The following is a 21,262-nucleotide window of genomic DNA, read 5'->3' as shown; positions in this document are numbered from 1 at the left end:
TCGATGACGGATGTGACAAACCAAGTACAACTTCCCAACAGCAATGTTTTGAGCGTTTTCTCTCATTCAACACATCTCTAGGACAAAGGAGGACGGTCTGCAGGACAGATAATAATGCATATAGTGCACTTTAGACTAAGCTACTGGAGTTACCCTGCACTATACTCATTTTTAACAGTCTCTTCTGCACTTTTTAATAGTCGTGTATCACAGCTGTTACCCTGCACTATATTCAGTTTTAACAGTTTCTTCATCTCCTTGTATTTTTATATCTGGTATATTTTTTTGTACTTTGTACTTTGCACTACTAACTTCTTTACTGCCTTTTTACAAACATGTTTTGCACTATGGAACTGTGATGCTGGAAAGTTGAATTTCCCTCGGGATCAATAAAGTTACTATCTATCTATCTATCTATCTATCTATCTATCTATCTATCTATCTATCTATCTATCTATCTCTCATTCACATAACAGGATCTTGTGTGTACCAGTGTGATGAAGAGTAACTAAAATAAAATGAAAATACATAAATAGGATTAGTGTGAACTTGAGTGTGTGAGTCATGTGATGCCAATTTTGTTGAGAACTGTATTTAACTGCACTTCCTGAAACTATCTTTAAAAGACCCAACACCTGCCTCTGATTGGCTACACTCCATAGTAACCACACGCCATTGGCCACCCTTCATCACAAAGTCGATATTTAATTGGCCGTAAAAGATCATCGAAACGCCCACTTTCAAACAATCCTGAAAGCTGATTGGTGCGCTTGCACGTCAATCAAATTCCGTTGGACCAATCACGGTGTGGGAAGTGTTGCTCTTGTCCTATAAAATAAGGCGGGGCTGTGCAGAGAAGAGTTGATGCATTTACACACCCAGGAGGAGCATGGCGTTTCTTAAATAAGAGAGCTTAAATTACACTATTTTAGGTTAGAAATTGTTGTCGTCGAAATACAAGACATAGTTAATGCTTTTCCCAGTTTGTCAAACAATATAATCACTCGGCATAGTTAGTTAGAGAGTTATGGAATTGTTTGCTATCAAGCTAATGTTAGAGTTTTTGGGTAGTTAACTTACATCCCCAGCTAACTACACATAAAGAGCAGTTTTGTTTATAATACAGTATCATAAGGACATAAGAAGACACCTTGTCTCTCTGAAAGGATATATGAGGTGACTATTAAACCCACTTTTGCTCACTTTAACCACCCTGGAATACATTATCCTCACATTGCAACTGGTATATATATATGTATATATAGAGAGAGAAAAATATTGCCTTTTTTGCACCTATGTGACTTGTTACATGCAGTTAAGGGCTAGTGTGCAACAAATGTGGTTTATGCACCCAAATGAATACTATCCATGTGTGCATCCATGCCTTGCCATTATCCTCACATTGCAACTGGTATATAAGCTATATATATATATAGAGAGAAATATTGCTTTTTTCCCCCTATGTGACTTGCAGTGCAAGTTAAGGGCTAGTGTGCAACACATGTGGTTTATGCACCCAAATGAATACTATCCATGCCTGTCCATTATCCTCACATTGCAACTGATATATATATATATATATATATAGATATAGATATAGATATAGATATATATATATATAGAGAGAGAGAGAGAGAGAGAGAGAAATATTGCTTTTTTTTATTCCTATGTGACTTGTTACAGTTAAGGGCTAGTATGCAACAAATGTGGTTTATGCACCCAAATGAATACTATCCATGCCTGTCCATTATCCTCACATTGCAACTGGTATATATATATATATATATATATATATATATATATATATATATATAGAGAGAGAGAGAGAGAGAGAGAGAAATATTGTTTTTTTTTTTTTTTTATTCCTATGTGACTTGTTACAGTTCAGGGCTAGTATGCAACAAATGTGGTTTATGCACCCAAATGAATACTATCCATGTGTGCATCCATGCTTGTCCTGCGCACTCCCTCCATCTCCACTGGGTTCCTCCTCCTCTCTCTCACTTCAGGAGGGGGTGAAGAGGAGAGCAGTTTAGTTTAGACAGACAGGCGGACTGAGCAGCTCTGCGAGACCCGCTCAGGGCAAATCTGAAAGAAAAAAAACAAACTTTTGGCAGTGCTGACTGACAAGCTATCACTGTTTGTTCTGTAAGAAGGGAATGAATCTGCTTCCACTTGAAGTTATTTGCACCATAACCGGTTTTGAGGAGGCGGTGGTGAGGCGCGGCGGATGGGAACATTCAGCAGCAGCAGCAGCGCCAAACTCACAATGCGCCCGGAGTGAACAGAGGCAGGGAGACAATACAGATCCGCGGGCACACTGACTGAGGAGCTGCAAACTCTCATCTGGCCTCTTTTTTCTTCTTTTCAAAACCTCTTCCAGAGTGGCATCCTTCCCTCTCTTCCCCACAAGTCTACGCCTGATTTTGTGATTGATTGAGACACTACGAGGACAAGTGGTTTGATCTCCAAACTCAGCCATGACGTCTCCGGCCAAATTCCGAAAGGACAAGGAGATAGTGGCCGAATATGAGACTCAAGTTAAAGGTAAAAACTTTACTTTTTCATATGTTAATATACAACACAAGCTAAAGAAATGTGAAATCTGTGCTTTCTTTACTATATGGGACTTGGCTGACTGCATGGTTTTCTGTTTCCCCTCTTACCTCTCCTATCAAGCGTAAAGGGTATATATACACGCTTGTATTTCACCCACTATTCATGATTGTCATTATGCAGACGTGTTTGATCAATAATATATCAATAATTGCAACCATAACTAGAACATCATGTGTCTTCAAGCGTGTGATCGCACACAGATGGCCAACAAAGACAGGAAAAAAAAAAAAAAAACCGCTCAGAAATCAGTGTTGTTATCCAGATGTGGTCTCTATATGATCTCTAAAGAATATGTGAAGGTGATGTATGTGTGTGTATGTATGTATGTGTGTTGTATAGGCTACCCAGAGGGCTGGGGTTTCGACATGGAACAAGGCAGGGCGTTTTCTCTCCCTCGCTGTCTCCTGCGTGTCTGTAATGCTGCTGCTGGTGTGCACTATGGTCCCTTCATGCTGCAAATGTGTGTGTTTGTGTGTGTGCATGGCTTTAACGCAGATTGCAATCAAATGATCCATTTGTGCAAAGGCTTGTCCATTGATCACAGATCATTGGTGTCGCCCCCTGCCCACGATCAAGGACACGAGAGCGCATGCAGGGGTGGGAGAGCAGATCGTAGTGGTTAGAAAAAGGGGGCGTTCAGATGTTAACTGTTTACTGGCTGATTGATGTTTGTGTGTTTCTGTCGTCAGGCAGGCACACTGTATTCAGCTGGGCAGTGTCAGTCAGAGCTACAGTGATTGCTTATCTATAAGTTTAGGTGGAAGGAGAGGTGAAGCACAGAGGTGGCAGGAAGGAGGGGTAGAGGGATGTTAGAGGAAGACAGAGGACAGGATATTGCACTCCTCCTGAACTGCATGTTTCCACTGCTGCTGCTGTTGCTGCAGTGTTAGATCACCAGATAAAATGGGCTACCACCTTCCTCATCACACCAGCTTCTCATGTCCTCTTCCCAGCCTTGTCTCCAAAATTGTCACCTTGTAGCCCTCCTATTCTCCTGTAGATGTGTTGCCACCTGCAACTTTTGTAGGATAGATCAGCAAGTCAGCGACAATTGTGGAGCGTGTCGTCACAAATCGCTATGTTGGAAAACTTGGAATTTCTGGTGGCTAATATAGAAATGGGTGACAAATTAAAGCAGCAGTGGGTGGAAATGGAGCAAATGTCATTTAAAAAAAGTTATTGGTATAAAACAGTCACTATATCCTGACAGTAGGACATGAAACAGGTAATCCGAAAAAAAAAATCATGTGCCTTTGTGTCCTCCGTTGCTCCTAATGGCATCTGCAGGATTTCACAGACCGGAGGAAAACAACCAATCAGAGCTGAGCTGGAGTCTGCCGTCCAGCTGCCGTCTATGAGCCGGCTGTCAATTACTCGTGAACTCCACCCAAATGGTCAAACTAGGCAGCGCTGATCAAATATTAATCAATATTCTGTTACTGTGATGCCTATTTATTGCCTTAAATGATTTCAGAAACATCTTGTAGTGTACTGTTTAGCTGTAAAATGAGAAAGATTGTGACCCGGCAGCCATGTTGAGATCAGTTGAGGAAGTACCAAGCACCGCCCACCAGCCAGAGCACAGCCAATAGGAACGCTCAATAGGAACGTTGTCTCTGTGATTGGTCAAAGTTTCCCGTCACAGGCTAGATTTTTTTGAAGCCTGAAAACACAGCCATGAGGAGGTACAGAAGTCTAGTTTTCTCTCAGAATACTTGAATTATAATATGCTGAAAGGTTATTATGGGATTTTTGCCCAATGATGCCAAAAACATTCTGCCTACTGCAGGTTTAAACAAAAAACCAACATGAAGTGTCTCAGTAAAGTGTGGAGCTGCCAAAATGACAAAAAGTTTCTGGAACTCTACTTGAGGGATAAACACCATTCTTCCAAAAGATATTCATGAATGTTAAAAATGAGCTGAGATCTGATGACTGCGAAAGCTACGCCATATGATTGAGGTCAATTTCATACTTGTCAAACCTTTCAATGATCCCCATGCGCTCTGTGTGGAAACATTTATGTTTCACCACTGCATCCAAGTTTATCCTTTAATTTGTTACTTGTAAAATGGACCTGCATTTATATAGTGCCTTTCAGGGCCTTCCGTCCACTTACAAAGCGCTTTACACTACATGTCAATATTCATACGCTAATGGCAGAGGCTAACTGCCCATTAGGCTCTAATCTTATTGCTCATTCACACACCAAAGGACACTTCGATATGCGGACTGGAGGAGCCGCGAATCGAATCGCAGATCCTTCGATTAGTGGACGGCCTGTTCTACCTCCTGAGCCCCATGTGGAAAAACTTGTCTTGTCAAATGTAAGGTGGTCGTGCACATCCAAAACCGTAGTATGCTGGTGCTTGACCTGTAGAAGACAGCAATGAAAAACTTATGAGAAGGTCCGCACACTGTAGCTCCCTGTTTAATTTTTTGGCACATTGAAACGTCACAAACTAAGATGTGCCAATAAACTGCACTTAAAGGAAGCTACCTTCTATGTTTTTCAAAAATCTACATGTCTACATGAAATGTGGGCAGGGGTTTGATTTGGTCTCATATTCTAACACGTAATCCTGTCAGTTAAACTAATGAACAGATGAATCCTGGGTAACTCGACTCAGCTCACTGTTTACCACCCCTTATTAGCCACTTCCTCTTGCCGATTCCTTTAGCTGTCACCACAGTGACATTAGCGTTGTTGGCTCAATGTCCCGGTAGACCGCCGTTTATGCTTAGCAGCCCGTGTGAAGGCGTTCTGTTCGTGCTGCATTGTGAGGGCTGTCTGCTGTGTTTGTCAGCTCCTGGACTTAATGTTTGTCCATCGACCCTTTGCATCGATTCCTCCTGTCAGTTACTCCACTGCTCCCTAGCGAACAGCTGTGTTGAGCTATCTCACTCCGTCCACACGTTTTTCCACATACCGTCCTCCGTATCTGGAATGAACAGAAAAAAGGGTGAACCTGTGCATCCTCATTACTGTTCTGGTGTCTGTGTGTGTTTTTCCATCTGTAGGGGCGTCTCCAGGTGCTGTGTGTCTGCTGTGACATTCCCAGCAGCCTCTGGGAGACACAGACAGTCTGTCATTACCCTGCACACTGCTGTTAGATATTCTGTAATGGAGGGTATCAAGCAACCATACGTAAAGCATCTACACCTCACATCTCTGTATGTGCAAACACGCGTCTGTCATGTTTCCAAAGTCTTTAATAGGTCCGCTATTGCAGTCCAGCTAGCCGAGGAATCAACCCTGTATGGCTCTAAATCAGGCAACATGAATAGTCCTTTCACTCTGCAGCATCATGGGGGAAATAAATGTAAATCCTCGCATGGCTTACATTCATACATCTCTGCTGCAGGAGAGGAAGATGCATGATGCACATGCTAACATGCACACAGAAACACAGGGCTCGACAACATAACACAAGCAATTGATGAATGCATTGGTCCTGATTGTTTTCAAGATCCTCCCCTGGCATATTAACTACCATAATTTAGCGTTTTGTTTGGCTGGTGCATCTCCGGTTTGGCCATTGATTGAACCCTGGTGCAGCGCTATCATACTCTATTGTTGCACTATCGTACTACGTTCAAAATAGCAGGTTTTAATGTTTTTATTTCGGGCAAGTGGGTCAGATATCTACCTGCTCAAAGTCAATTTTTATTCTCCCTATGCAAATTGTTTTATTTATTAGTGGTTATCAAATGACAACAAAGATCAAAGTTATTTGTCATGTTTAATCTTTAGTTGAGTAAATTAATCTAGACGCCACCCAACTAAACTCCAGTTAACAGGATAATTGAAATGCTCGCTTTTTGTCTTTACCTGCCGTCTCGCGATTACCGAATTGGTACTGTGCATGTGCAACTCTCAACAGAGATGAAAATTAAGCGAGATTGCTCGCTCCTTAGCTACTTCCATCATCGGCTCCGGAAAAAACTCTTGCCCGATCAAACAAGTGAGTTGCTTGATTTACTAGCCCGACGTGGCATTTTATTTGACCCGGGCAAGCGGGCAATCCTTATTGTTAAGCCCTAACTAGTGTTAGATATGTACTCTCAGACACAACTTGACATTCATGCTACACACCCAGGAATTCTGTCAAGATTCCTGAGATGATTTGGCCTCTCATAATGGATCACTTCCGCCCCACATTGCCATATGTTTTTGAAGTTTGAAAACACGCACCAAGTGCTGACAAATGCTGCTATTTGGTATTTAACCTAATATGACCTGCCATTTTTCATGATGCGTCTGTTATTTTGTCTACCTTCCAGGGCTTCCCCCTCTTAGTCAATTAATCAACTAATAGGTTGTTTGGTCTTAGTCGATTAAGATTTCGTTAGTTGTTTTTTATGCTTTTTTTCATGCTGAATGACTAAGAAACTTATGAGCACATCTCTGGTAAACACCAGATTTAAAGTGGTGCTTTTGTGTGATTCTTTGTGGAGAAACTCCGTTTCACAGATCTATCGATTAAAGGTCCAGTGATCTGATAGTATCTAGCGGTGAGGTGAGGAGATTTTGCAACCAACTGAAGCCTCTCCCGTGTGCCAAGCGTGTTGGAGAGCTACAGTGGCCGACACCAAAGCGCAAAGTCTCTCTCCAGTGCCAGTTGGAGCAGAGCCAGTGTATAGATTGAGTGTGTACGTGAGAAGTGAGTGGTAAAGCAAGAGAGAGAGAGAGCGCCGGTGACTGGAGCAAGTAACGTTATCGACTCCGGCCCAAGCAGGAGAAGTTAACAAAGTTTGGTTTGTCCGTTCTGGGCTACTGTAGAAACATGACGGTGCTACATGGCGGACTCCGTGGAGAGGACCCGCTCCCTATGTAGATATAAACGGCTCATTTTTAGCTAACGAAAACACAACGATTCTTATTTTCAGGTGATTATACACAAAAGAAAACATACTTATTAATATTATATTCCATTTCTGCCAATAGATCCCCCTAAATGTTACTCACTGGTCCTTTAAAGCAACTAAAGGACTAACAATTTCTTTGGTCGAGGACAGCCCTTCTACCTTCTGTACCTTTTGTGAAGGAAACAAAATGCAGAGTTCTTGTAAAGCTATTTCCTAAAGTAGGTATGGGGATGTCATGGACACTGTCATCTCACCTGTTGACCTGTGAGCTGAAGAATATTGCTTTTATGAATGCACACACACACACACACACACACACACACACACACACACACACACACACACACACACACACACACACACACACACACACACAGTGTACATGCACAAAAATGCTTGAATAACACCATCTTTTTCTCCGCCTGTGTTATTTCACTCAGGCAGAGTGCTGATACTCTAATATGGGATTCTGGCTGATGCAAGGAATGTTCCTACTGCTCAGGAAGAGGGTGTGTGTGAGAGAGAGAGAGTGAAAAAGAAAGTGGGAACGAAAAAGGGAAAGCTAGCAAGAGAAAGTGAGTGAGGCGCATTTAAAGAGCGATAGGAATGTTCTAACACAGATGTAAATGGTTATACACGGCGCTGAAATTGAGTTAAGGAATGAGCTTATCACCTACCACTCGTAGTTCACAGAGCACTTATTTAGGATTGAACCCAAAAAGCTACTTTTGCTTTTAGAGAGACTCCAAATGACTCTGAGGTTTTAATCGCATTTCTCCAGTCGATGCACACATCTACCAGCAGCTATCACCGCCATCCCTCGTCTACCAGTCATCACGCTCGCCAGGATATTTAAATGGAAAGCTTCAATTCAGGCGATGGGAAACATTGTAGAGGAAAATTAGGGAGTGCTGAGTCTTTAAAAACACTTGACAGATGTTTCATTTTTCAAGTACATTTTTGGCTCAGCGCTTCAGCATCTGTCAAGGGTTTACACATCTGGGAATGTTAATAAGTGGCTGCCTTTGCAAATAAACGACCACTGTTGCCACTAATGAAATGTATTGATTATTTTTGGAGAATACGGAGAGGTATATGGCCAGCTAAGGTGATGATGTGCAGATTAGGTTGTGTTTGGACTAAATACTCACACACAAAGAGGACACAGGCTGTATCTCCAAACAGATGTAGACCGTCATTTTTTCAGAATAATAAACTCATTCAAGCTCTGCAGATGTGATGTGATGCGGATCTGTCTCCCTGATCCCTGAAGGGGGATGATAAACTGAAGCGGTGTGCGTCTGCCTACGTGTACGTTACTTAAGCTGCCTGTTTACAAGGCAGCCAGAGAAACATATGATTTAGGATAAATGGCTGCTTTCACCAGCACACAATGGGAAAGGTGGTGACACAGCAAGAGGTTTGTCTGTGAGGAGGATTGTGGGTCTGTGTGTGTGTGTGTGTGTGTGTGTGAGTCTGAGTCTCCATGCCTGGGCTGAATATTTCTGTTTGTGTGAGCGTTGATGTTTATTTGATACTGCAGAGGAGTCCTCTGACATAAATTGCAGGGAGGTTCTGCTTATCAGTTAACTATGAAACAGTAAGAGGCAGAAATGACAAAACGGAGGGAAGTAGGGCTGCGCAGTTAATCAAACATTTATCATAATCGCATTATGGTCTACCACTTTACGTTAAATATTGTGGTGCTGCAGATATGTCCTGGCCTACACATCATATTCTACAGACTTAAGAAAACATCTTACCATTATCATTTGAATTATTGCTGTCAAAGTTAAGGCGATAATAACGTGTTAACACAAATTAGTTTTAACGCCACTAATTCACTAAAGAGTGAAGATACTGGCATCATATGAAACTAGTAAACCTAAGGAATCTCTTGGTACCAACCACGTCATAGTAGTTTGTCGTGAAGGAGGTTAAATAACGCTCCGAACTTGTGCTAAATTTTGGCGAGGAAAAGCTGTCATAGCCATTTTCAATGGGGTCCCTTGACCTCTGACCTCATGATATGTGAATGAAAATGGGTTCTATGGGTACCCACGAGTCTCCCGTCTACAGACATGCTCACTTTATGATAATCACATGCAGTTTGGGGCAAGTCAAAGTCAAGTCAGCACACTGACACACTGATAGCTGTTGATGCCTGGGTATTTTTTCAAAATCGTGCATCCCAAGAAGGAAGCACCATTTGTTATTGTAACATTGACGCCTTTGCTGCAGCTGCCTTCACCTCAGCAAACATCACATGTGGCTGCGAGGATGTGAGAAGACATCTTTAAACTAATCAATTAGTGGTCGTTTTTAGGGCTTTGTGTGTGTTCTTCTTAACAACCTCTTGTCAATTAGGGCTGGTCTGTATTGAGTGAGTCCAGTGGAGCACTTACCAACCACAAGTCAATCACTTGACTCTGAACGGCTTTGTGATTGACTTGTGTGTGTGGATGTCTGTCAGTGTGTGGTGGTGAAAATGGAAAACGTGGTGGTGGGGTGGTCTTGGATCTGTGTGTTTGAATTAAAAATGCTAACGGAGCTTAAAATAATCAGCCAGGAAGGATGTTTGTGTGAAACTTTGGTCCAGGAGTTAGGCTTGAACACACACAGATCGCTCAGGGACTGGAGTGTGTGTGAAGCTTCCTGTTTGGGCCCACGGCTTTGTGTCTGGGCAAAGGAATCAACTGCCTTTCACATCACACACACACACACACTCAATGCTACTGTGCTCGGTGTGTGAGGATTTGCAGATCCGCAGTTGCCTCAGAATAGAAAGGAACTGAGAAATAAAGGTAGTTTTTTTTTAAGGAGTGAAAATCCTCTATTCCCTTTTGATGAGTCACAATAGAACAATGTGTTCCATACCGGGTGTCCCACCGCCGTTTCGGTTCGTGTGCGTGTGCACGCTCACGGTAGCGGGCCACCGTGTGCTGTGGCAGCACCAGACACGACGTGGCTGAAAACTCTCATTGATTTTCTGTTCCCTTCTACCTTTCTCCTTCCTCATTCTTCAGTATTCGATATGACAACTTACTACAGGGCTGCTGCGGCACCTGCGAGAACACACACAGCGTTAAATTTACCAACACCGCAAGTGCTGAGCTGGCCTCCTTCAGTACACAAAAACAAGAGCGCTGCTTACAAGTCAGTGAGTGTGTCTTTGCGATTTGGATTGAGATGTCTAACTCATCCCTGCCGTACACTCCTACATTCTGGATACAGCCGATAGCTGAGAGATAGAAGAGGAATGTCTGCTATCGCCATGGTATGCAAATGAACCTGTACAGGTGTGCAACAATACCCAGCGTATCAGATTCGAAGACAAACCGAGAGATGAAGAAGTAGATTGAGAGGGCTGGAGAATGAATGCAAAAGAGGCAGCCGGTGAAGCCATGTGGGTGAGGTCAGAGTTCAGCTGCTGTTCATTGGAGCCAGATGTTCCAGATGCTCTGATTGGGCAACAGATGCTCCGTCTGTCCTGGTTGGCTAATTCTAACGCTCTGGCTGCCACCCCCTTTACTAAACTAGACCTTCAGCACTGAGGCATGTTGGGATTGGTTGAAATCTCCCCTCCCTCTTTTTCAGGTGTTCCTGCAGTGCATGTAGGTCCACCCATGTGAACCCAATCTGTGTGCCCAGTCAATGGGTTACCTCTTGCACTGATATTTTGAAACGCGATGAACCCAATGTTTTATTTATTCATGCAAAACACACACACACACACATACACACACACCCCTCCAGCCCTGCAGACGTTGTTGTTACCTAGCTGAGTTTTTTGCATAAAGTCAACTGTAGCGTTCCACTCAGACAGTTTGTTTCTGTAACTTGATGAAGTTGAGCAACGCTGTGGTGGAGCAGGTGTTAAATACTCATTCATGTGTGAATAGGGGTGGGCAATATGGATGAAATCTTTTATTGATATGTGTAGTTTTATTTTGTGATATAGTAGATTTTCTAACAATTCAATTGAGAAGCCTTTCTATTGATAAAATATCCAGATCTTTGTCTCTGGATTATACAATGAATTGAACACTGTGACCTGAATCCATGTTCTTCATAAATTGATGTGAAACTCCTTTAAATCCAGTATATATATATATATATATATATATAACCAGAGATATTAAAGGCATACTTATCTTGGTAACAAATTTGTATCGTCTTACGGTACGTGTCCAGAGGGGTGTTTTTGGATGCGAGTGATCGCCTTGCTAGCACCCATTGGACTCCCATTGGGCTGCCACTAAACACAAGGCACCTGATTGGACGAGCGCTTTCCCTCGTGGGCTGCTGCTCCCAGCTTTCAAACCGGAACCAGCATGGTGGCTTTTTTGAAAACTTTTCTCTCTTATATTCCGAAAATAGTTCACCGAAATGTGTTTCTGAAAACATTTTATTCGAGAAATAAGCCATTTAAAAGTTTCTCGGGAATTTCCAGAGGTGGCGAGTCGCGCTGGAAGCCACTGACTTGCATAAAGTAGCCTAGACCACAACTTTATGAAAATGCGAAGTGGCCCTAGTGACGCCCCGTCTCTCGAATCTCGCTGCCACGCTACCAGAATGCATTGCACTGCTGCTCACATAGACAATGAATGGGAACCAAAGAAAAATGCCCTGAAAGTTTCCCAGAGCCCAATTTGACACATTTAAAAACAAAGATATTCAATTTACCAGCGTAGAAGACAAAGAAAACCAGAAAATATTCACGTTCTATAAGCTGGAACCAGTTTAAGCTTCGCTTTAAATTAACAAATCATTTATCAAAAGTGTTGCCAATTAATTTTTGAATTGTTTGAGCTCTAAAGTATATATGGTCCCATTACCCGAGGCGATGTGTGAATGTGTGTGTGACCTGAACCCCATAGTTGATATAGGGGCCTTGACCCCTGTTAGGGTGCCTCATTCAAATTTCACTTTCTGACACGCACACACGGCAACAGCAGAGCAACCGGTTAGAGCGTGTAAAAATGTAAAAAGCAGAGCAGTCCGTGCTCTGGACTTCCCCCTCACTCTCACACACACACACACACACACACACACACACACACACACACACACACACACTTCGTCTGTCAATCCCAAACTCCCTCTCCCTCTTTTTCAATCTTTTTCTTTCTGTCAGCCTATATCCAACGAACAATCAGACCATTGTGAAAAGAACTGCTGGTCTTCAACTCAACCTCTCTGTTTTTCTCACTCCTTCACACCCCCCCCCTCTCACTCTTTTCCTCTCTCATGATGTTTGTCAGTTGTGATGAAATGTGACACACACATTTTCGACATGCCTCCCATGGTAGCTTAAACCAATAATCATCACTTTTATGATTTCAGCATATGTGACACACACACATATTGTACGTGCATGCATGAGCCTCTACACACCGACCGGACACTGACTCACAACCAGCTGAGAGAGGATGTGTGTGTTGGTGAGAACACGTTAAAGAACAGAGGGATCTATATAAAGCCGAGCAAGGCAGAGACAAAGCCTACTCATATCCTCTGTAAAACAATCAATAGGAGAACAGACATCCAGCTGTAAATAAATAGGGAGGGAGGCAGAAAGAAGGGAAGGAGGGAAAACACAACAGTAGAAAGGTTGGATAATGCTCCCGGGGGACGCCAGAGGAAACAGGTTGTGTTTGAACAGCCCTCATACGTGGCCAGAGAGCAGGAGAAGGGAAAAGCAAGGAGTCTGACCAAGGAGGGAGGAAAGAGGAGGAGGGATCTGGGAAATGTGTAGAAGAGATTTGTAGAGAGGTATAACGACGGGAATGAACCCCACTTCTACTACGCTCCATCTGCTCACTTCAATATGTGTGTGTGAGTACAGTATGCACTTGTATTAGCCTTTTTTCACTCCCCATCTCCTTCTCCCCCCCCCTCCATCAGCAGCTCCTCTCTGCACGTAGGCAGAGTTGGTTGCTAGGGTTACTGAATTGCCCCCATTTTTCTGGGTTTGTGAGGAGCAGAGGGAAAATGAGAAAGAATAATGTAGATTTGTCTCCCCTGTAGGGTCTGGCTAATCAGGTTGCACACACACTTTGATTCCATTTTGAACCTCTGTCTTTTCAGTTGTTTTTGCTTTCTTGCTTTTGCATTCCTGCTCCTTCGCTTCCTTTATTCCGTCTTTTCATTGCTTTCTTTTTTCTTCCATGGTGTCACTGTTGTTTCCTCACCTCCCTCAGGCTTTGGGGTGCTCTATTATGTGTGTGTGTGTGTGTGTGAGATGAAGGGAAGCGCAGTTTGATTAAAGGAAATTGTTGTTTCTTGAAAATAATTTGGCATGTCACTGATGTTTTTAAGCTTGATATTTTATGAAAGCCCGAGGTCGCATTTTAAACTTGCAGCGACATCAAACACTGTAAGTGCCAAGAGGGTGGGTGGGTATCAAAGAGACAATTTCAGTATTGAGACTTGTGTGTGTGTGTGTGTGTTCGGACTGGGCAATCACTGCACACTGGCACTCAACCATCCGGGTTCACACCTCTGCTAATGCCGTTTTAATGAAGCCATTCATCACTTCTTCTCAGCTGAATCCGCATCACTTACACACACACACACGCAGCCTCTCGCTCGCTCTACTCTTTTCTTCGGTATGAATGTGAGCGAGGACACGGTGTTCTTCTTCCCCCTGGTTGCTATGTGGATGCACCAGTTCTATTTTAGTTGTTCCCAGCATCAAAGCTGCTCTGGTGGAGATTTCTCCCATTTTCTCCCAGTGTTTGTTGCCGCATATACGCAGGCTTATTATACATCAGGAGGCTTGTTTAAAATGCTGAGTCTTAGCTTTTCTTTAAACCTACTTAATGTGGGAATACTGTAGTTTTCTTTCCCACAGTCATCACACTCTTGTATGGGTGGGAAGCTAGATAGCTGAATGCTCTCTGATCGTGAAAACAGGGAGAGTCAGCCCTTCTTTTCCCTGCTTCAGGCCCCCTCACTTCAAACCAGATGCGCTACCTCCACTCCAAACCACACACATCACTTAACGGGCGGTGTTTGGGTGTGTGTACTGCTAACATGTTGACCTTAGCTGGAGGTTACACCGAGGTCACTGTTAGCCAGTTATGTAGCAGCAGGAAGTAGATCTAAAGATCAGACTTCCTCCTGTCCTCTTCCTTATCACTCATCCACGTGGAACAACTCGTGATAGGAGGCCCCCGCTGTGTACAAACAAGGAAACGCTGCTGCATGTGTGCAGATTCACGCAGTTCAAAAGCAAGAGAGGCTAAATGTCGCACATGCTACCTGACACGGTGACATGAGGTAAACCTGCATCAGTGGTCCATCTGAACAAGTTTTAGACCGCCTCTCAGTTCAGCCCTGTCGCCTAACAATTACATTCCCATACAATTTAATTGCATTCTCAATTACATTTGGAAGGAAACTTTTGTCTTTTACGTATCACAAACAACTTTGTAAGTCTGCGGACGACCGCAGCGAGTGACGGAGTATAATGAGTGACGCGCAGAGTAGGTGACGTAATATATCAAGCGACCAGTAGGGATGTGGCGGTGAGGAAATTTTCCCACCAGTTAATGAATTTGTGACGACACCGGTGCTACCGATTACACTGGACATTTTACATGTCAACACCAGACTTTCCCCCAGGAGACCGTCGTTCATGTCCCGTGTCAAACGTAGTCATTTGTTGTTTTGTTTTTAAGTCATTTTAATCCAGATGTTTTTTTTACTAAACCTAACCCAGTAGTTTTGTTGCGTTTTTGTTTTAATTTACGTTAATCATGTATTTAAAACTGTTTAAAAATGCGACCGTAATCTGGGAAAAAATGTTTCCCTCAAAACGTACTTTGGTTATGCAGTTTAGTAGTATTGGAATGCAATTTTGTGGGAGATATGGTTGCTCAGTCGCTGAGTCCGGTACTGTTTGGGTTTGGTAAACTGTTGAATCTGAGAGTGATGCTAATTTAATGTAATGTGTTTTGACGTTTAAATGTGTTTTCTAAACTGAGCAAGAGGGAGAAGTTGGGGCTGTGTGGGAGTTTGTGGACAGAACTGAAACTGAAACATATCTTTATTGGGTACTATTTAAATCTACTGCATGTATATTGGAGATGTGTGAGGAACCACATTTTGGAGATAAGAGTTACTGTGAGCAGTGACAACTCAACTAGAGACAGCAGTTTCATAAGTATGTGGTCACACATGAGTTAAACGCAGTTTCAGAGGGGCGTGCATCAGGTATACACTCATCTACAGACTCACATCAGTGCATGTTGGAGGGCGTGGTGTTGTGAAACTGATTGCTTCCTGAATGCATTTATGTATTTGTGGTTGTGTGTTGGACTGACATGTCGGTGCTGGGGCCACGCTGCCTGGTGTGAGTGAACCCACCCCTGAAAATGTGGTTTACCTGCAGCAGGCAGCTGAGTGCTGGAACTGTTTAGAGGCAGCCGCACATACCTCAGGCCTGATATGTATCTCACTGGTTTCCAGGCGCCTGTTAGCAGACTCTTTCTCTTGTTCTGCCTCTCGCTGAGCGTGGCCAGGGGGCAACAGTGTGTGAGAGAAACATGCTGATATGTGCTCCTCACTCATGCATGTTTAAGCGTGTCCCGAGGCTGCGGAATATGTTCTGTCGAAAGTCTCTGAACCTGTCATGTATATACACAACAGATAGTGTGTGTTTGGATCTTTGTTGTGCGACTGCATGATACGTTTTACCCACCCAACCAGCCATTGAGCTTGGGTGGCAATTCTGACGCGATCAACATGGCTTAACTGATTCTGAACTATGTTGGGTTCCTGTTCGCACTGCCTTTTGTACAAAGGAACCAGATGAGTGAACATGAAGTTATACAGACTGACAGGTTGACTGGACAGCATTGGCGATTGTCATCCTGCATTATCAGGACCCACGTGGGTAAATTGTAAATGCTGGTGACTGACAGACGTTTATGCAGCTCTTTAATGCTTCTGATGTGTATATTTATGTTATTTGGAGTCACAAAGAGCTCAAAAAGAAATAACTGGTTAGAAGCATTATTAGACTGCAATTGGACTGCATGTTAGGAATAATGACTTAACATGTAGAGACAGGACAAAGCGCCTTTGCGCGCTCCAGATGACTGGTGTGAACTTCAAGAAGCACACAGACGCATGAGGAGTATTACTGTGGGATCACTGTCACACACTTTTTAATGGACTTAAAGAACTGGCAAAGGATACAAGCACAGCGGTTTTATTGGAGGAATGGTACAATGCAGGTTATGTAATGCATTACATCAGCGGTTCTCAACCTTTTTCACATCACAAACAAACCGCACCAGAGTCGGCTTGGAAACGGGCGAGACTCACTTTTTCAGGTGGTGTCGGTTTGGTTGTGTTGGTCCGCACTGGTGGGTTTAGGTTAGGGGTGGCTGTGGGTCAGAGGAAGTGCAGGTCGTCCACCAATCGGAAGGTCGGTGGTTCGATCCCCGGCACCACCGGTCACATGTCAAAGTGCCCTTGAGCAAGACAAATTGCTTCCGAAGTCTGTGCCATCGGTGTGTGTGAATGAGTATTTAGATGAGATTCTGATCCGGATCCTGAGGGGCAGGTTGGCAGCTTGCATGGCAGCCTCTGCCATCAGTGTATGAATGTGTGTGTGAATGGGTGAATGCTGACTCAAGTGCCTTGAGTGGTTGGAAGACTAGAAAAGCGCTATACAAATGCAATTCCATTTACCGGTGTTTGAGTGATGGCTTTCACACCACCCCAAACGAACCGTACTAACCGGGCAAACGGACCTGAGTTTGTTTTAACCGAACCAAACAGGTTAGGTGTGAAAGCAGCCTTAGTTACAGTGCAACGTGCATTGTTAAGGCTGCATTTAGTAACTGCAATTGTAAATTTTTTTCAACACATGAAGCAATGCCGCTGTCATACGTTGTTACTGTCATCACAGGAGCATCAGTAGGTACATCTTGACGCCAACCAGGCCCTATAGTGCTCCTCTATTCAGGCCTGTGATTGAAAGGGAAATCTTTTCTGTCAGTGTCCCTCTCCCTGTGCGCCGGGCCCTCAGTAGAGTGTACAGACCATGTGCTGCTGGCCTGCGCTGTGGGATACCCCTCTCAGATTACCGCCTTAGCTTCTCCCCTCACCCTCCTCCCTCGGCCGCCCCCCTCCCCCTTCACATTCCGACTCAGTCCATGTGCTTCAAACAGACTGGAAATGGGAACATCCCTCTCCATACATGCACACACACATACTCATTCCTGCTGTGCAGTGGCCCATGTAGAACAAGGGTTGGTGTGGAGCTGATGTACACAATGTGCTACACTCTGTCACACACTTTGTTAGGAAGTAGACATCTGCCTAAACCTGTTCTGAGCTGAAAGTTGGGTAACACCAAGTGGTTTTTCTTGGAAATAAACCGAGATGAGCCCTGAGTAGTGTTGGAGTGATGGAGAGGGTGACAAAGAAGAGGAGAAGAAAGGGTAAAGAGGGGGGATACCCTTTAGCACAAAGAGCTTTCCCATCAATCACTTCATCACATTCGTGGCATAGCCGCCTGACACAAGCATGTTCTGGTGCCCTCATCACCCTTTTTTTTTTTCCCCAAATCTTGCCCCTCCCACTCCCTTTCTCTCTGTGATTTCTTTCTGTCTGAGGGCAGCGTTGCATGTTAAAGGTTGTGTATGTCCGTGACACATATGCACATACACACAGGCATTCTCTGTGCGTAAAGGTTGCAGTGGGAGGCGGCGGTCTAAGTGGCCGAGTGTGAGTGGGGCTCTTGTCATGTGCTGATGGTATTCCCTCAGAGGAATGTGGAGGAGAGAGTTTCCCAGTCTGGAGTGGTGGATTCCCACAGCTGGATCTGAGCATGAATGTAAGCCTTGAGGAATCATTGTGGTCCCATTTGTTGTATGCAAGTTATAAGAATATCAGTGTAAATCAAAAAACGTATTTTGCACGGCAGCTGGATTCTCGCAATATGATGCGAGAATCGTGGCATCACATATCACACAAAAATCCATCTCGTCAGGCATCAAATAATACATTTGTGTCCGGCAAGCCAGATAACGAACCAATCGGCGTCACTGAAGGCGATGTTTTTGATCGCTTTTTTGCTCCCGACTGGCTCCGGCAGGAGTTTGATTGACAGATGGTTCATACAATCAGCTGCCAAGTATTTTATGAAAGTGCCTGCCCTTTTCCAAACGGTTTCCGATGACAGCTTCTCAGTTGGTTCCGTGTTGACAATACGATACCCATGTCAAAATCAAACAGGGTGCAGTGGTTGGCAAGAACTGTTTTGAAAACGTTTGATGTACATCTGACTTCCAAACTTGTGAGTCTGCTCTTGAGGTGGTTATAAGCCTTAAAATTTCAGCCCTAATTGATTTGACAACACCTGTGGTTATTAGTGCTGACAGCATAGTGTTTTAATAATAAAGGTCTCTGAGTTATATTCAGGAGGACGCCTGCATCGATCACTGGCGGCAGCAAACGCACCTTGAACATCTACTCTGAGCAGCAGAACCAACATTAGGCTGAGAGGATTCATCGTTTCATATCGTTTTAACAAATGAGGCAAAAGAAGACGGTCAACAATGATGACCAACGACACTGTACACTCATAATCATACATTGTTTTTCACATGTGCACATGGACTCGCTTTTGTCTTCCGCATCTTGTCCAATATGTGCACACGTTGTTTCCTGTTTTCTTGTGCGTTGCTGGAGAACCAGACTCTACCAGTAACAATAAGCTACTCAAGGCTTTTACACACCGGGGGCTTGACGAATAAACGACATGATAATGCAAAATACTCACCTGAGAATATTATATGTCTAGGGCTTTTATTGTGAAAGGTAAAAATGGAATGTGTGGATCTTCGCACAAAATAAACAGCAGCTTTTACAATTACAGAATGCTATTATATTGAGTGTTTATTGCTGCAAATGCCATGAATAGCATTAAAATGGTATCGGAGCTGAAGATTTAGAACTTTAATACAAGAAAAGACCAAATTCATTCTTTTTGCAGGACTTTTTCTTGGTTTGGGTATCCAACAACAACACTTCTGTACGTCAGAGCATCTTTGGGCAGATTGTATACTTGGAAAGATTGTTGAAAGTAATGCTAAATATATACACAAACTGTAGTTAATGGGCTTGCAAAAATCACACTGAATTCCAGCAAAACAAAGGAAAACAAACTTGCTGCGATGTTTTTGGCACAACCGCCCTCTATTAAAGCCGCCATTGTATCTCCACACAACACGTTGACACTTAACGCCCATTGTTTCCAGCGTCTTTGTTACCAATAATGACCAGGAAGGCTTACAGTATGTGTGAGTCAGGTCCCTGGCTGTATCCCTCTCCATTGTGTCCCGCGCTTACTGGGAATGACAATGACGGCCACTGTCCTCTGAGTGAAATACATCGCTGACACATTCTACATGCTCCATATGCACACAGCACACAGCTGGCCTCAGCACAGCTTTAACGGCGTCGAGGCCATTTTGAATTCATGAATTATTTTGTTGTCTTTGGTACAGCGGGGGGGAATGTGTCTGATTTCTAGCAAGGGGAGGGAGAGGCTGTGATTTTCCTTTTTTTTTTTTTCTGAAGTGGTAGCATAGAAAGAAAAAGAGGGAGCTCTCTCCTTTAGTGAGAGAGAGAGGAGTGTGTGCCCGATGTCTGGGAGCTGGAGAGTAAGAACAGCAGGACTCTGCTAGATCAAACAGGCTTCCTCTGCGGATAAGAAAGAGAGCCAGCCAGGGACAGAGGAAAACACAGGCAGGGAAGGGATGAAGGAAAGCAAGAAGAGAGCTCTTTGTGGTCTTTCAAACTAGAGAGAATTGCTAAACAATAAATGGCACTAATGACTCTCTCTCTCTTTACCTTGTTTCTGGCTCGTCATGATCTGAGTCCACGGGGGCAAGTTTAGAACAGGTGTGGACCACATGTCTCCCTCTGGTCTGCTGTGACCTTTGACCTCTGCTCTTCCCTGCCAGCCCACAGACACTCAATTCTGCCGTGAAGCTTTTTAGCTCGACAGCTCTGTGAGCGTGCATGTTTATGATGCAGAGATTACACCGTGTGTGAAAGTGCTCCCTCTTCACGCCCTTCAACAACTGAGGCAGCATCAATAATTCAGCAACACATTGCAGAACACAACGCTACAGACAGCATTGCTTTTTCCCCTCTTTGCCTCCCTCTGGATTCCTCAATTTATCTGTCTCCCGTTAGACTGTTTTATGCCCCCATTTTGTTTCTCTTACCGCCCTCCCCCAGTCCGCTCACTTCTGCCCACTTTGTCTCTCCCAGTTCTCTGTCATGTTTCCACAACCAGAGCTGAGAATCTCGTCAAGGCAGTTTTGAGGGGGCCGGAGGGGAGGCCACGGAGGGGATCTAGGAGGAAAGGGTGTGGCCGCCCACACTGCAGCACTCTATTGTGTTGCTCCGAGTCCGACCCGTCCCCTCTCTGACACACACATCACACAGAATAGGACGCACACGCTGTGAGTCATGGACCTTGTGTTCGCTCTCCCCCGGTTGGAGGGGCGTATTGTCTTGGTATCAGGGCTGAGTACCGATAGCTTTGTTTTCCATCATGTGTCTGAAGCTCTCAAGACGCCAGGCTCCCGTGGTGTCAAAGGGCAGGAAGACTGACGGAGACAGTAGGACTTTACCACAGGGCCTATCATAGGGATGTCAGGAGGGAGGAGGCTATACTCTGCCTCTAAGAGTTTGATACTTCCAGAAGTATGTCTCATCGTTGACCCTCCTCCTCAGGGAG

General features: G+C 44.0%; 1 protein-coding gene across 5 annotated transcripts in view; it reads left to right on the top strand.

Annotated features, from left to right (window-relative positions):
• The first annotated feature begins 862 nt into the window (after positions 1-862).
• srgap2 (SLIT-ROBO Rho GTPase activating protein 2) overlaps positions 863-21,262 on the top strand; it is a 68,424-nt gene continuing 48,024 nt past the window's right edge. For 4 of the 5 annotated variants that reach the window (XM_037780998.1, XM_037780842.1, XM_037780678.1 and 1 more), the window contains exon 1: positions 1,999-2,547. In XM_037780998.1, coding sequence (XP_037636926.1) covers positions 2,481-2,547 — 67 coding nt within the window. In that variant the 5' untranslated portion in view covers positions 1,999-2,480. Of the gene's footprint in view, positions 1,177-1,998; positions 2,548-21,262 lie in introns of those variants that run through there. The other variant, XM_037780520.1, reaches the window with a different exon arrangement.

Source organism: Sebastes umbrosus, chromosome 1 (assembly GCF_015220745.1).
Source record: "Sebastes umbrosus isolate fSebUmb1 chromosome 1, fSebUmb1.pri, whole genome shotgun sequence".
NCBI classification, from domain to species: domain Eukaryota; kingdom Metazoa; phylum Chordata; class Actinopteri; order Perciformes; family Sebastidae; genus Sebastes; species Sebastes umbrosus.
Note: the sequence above shows the minus strand (reverse complement) of the source record. Positions and strands in the feature narration are given on the sequence as shown.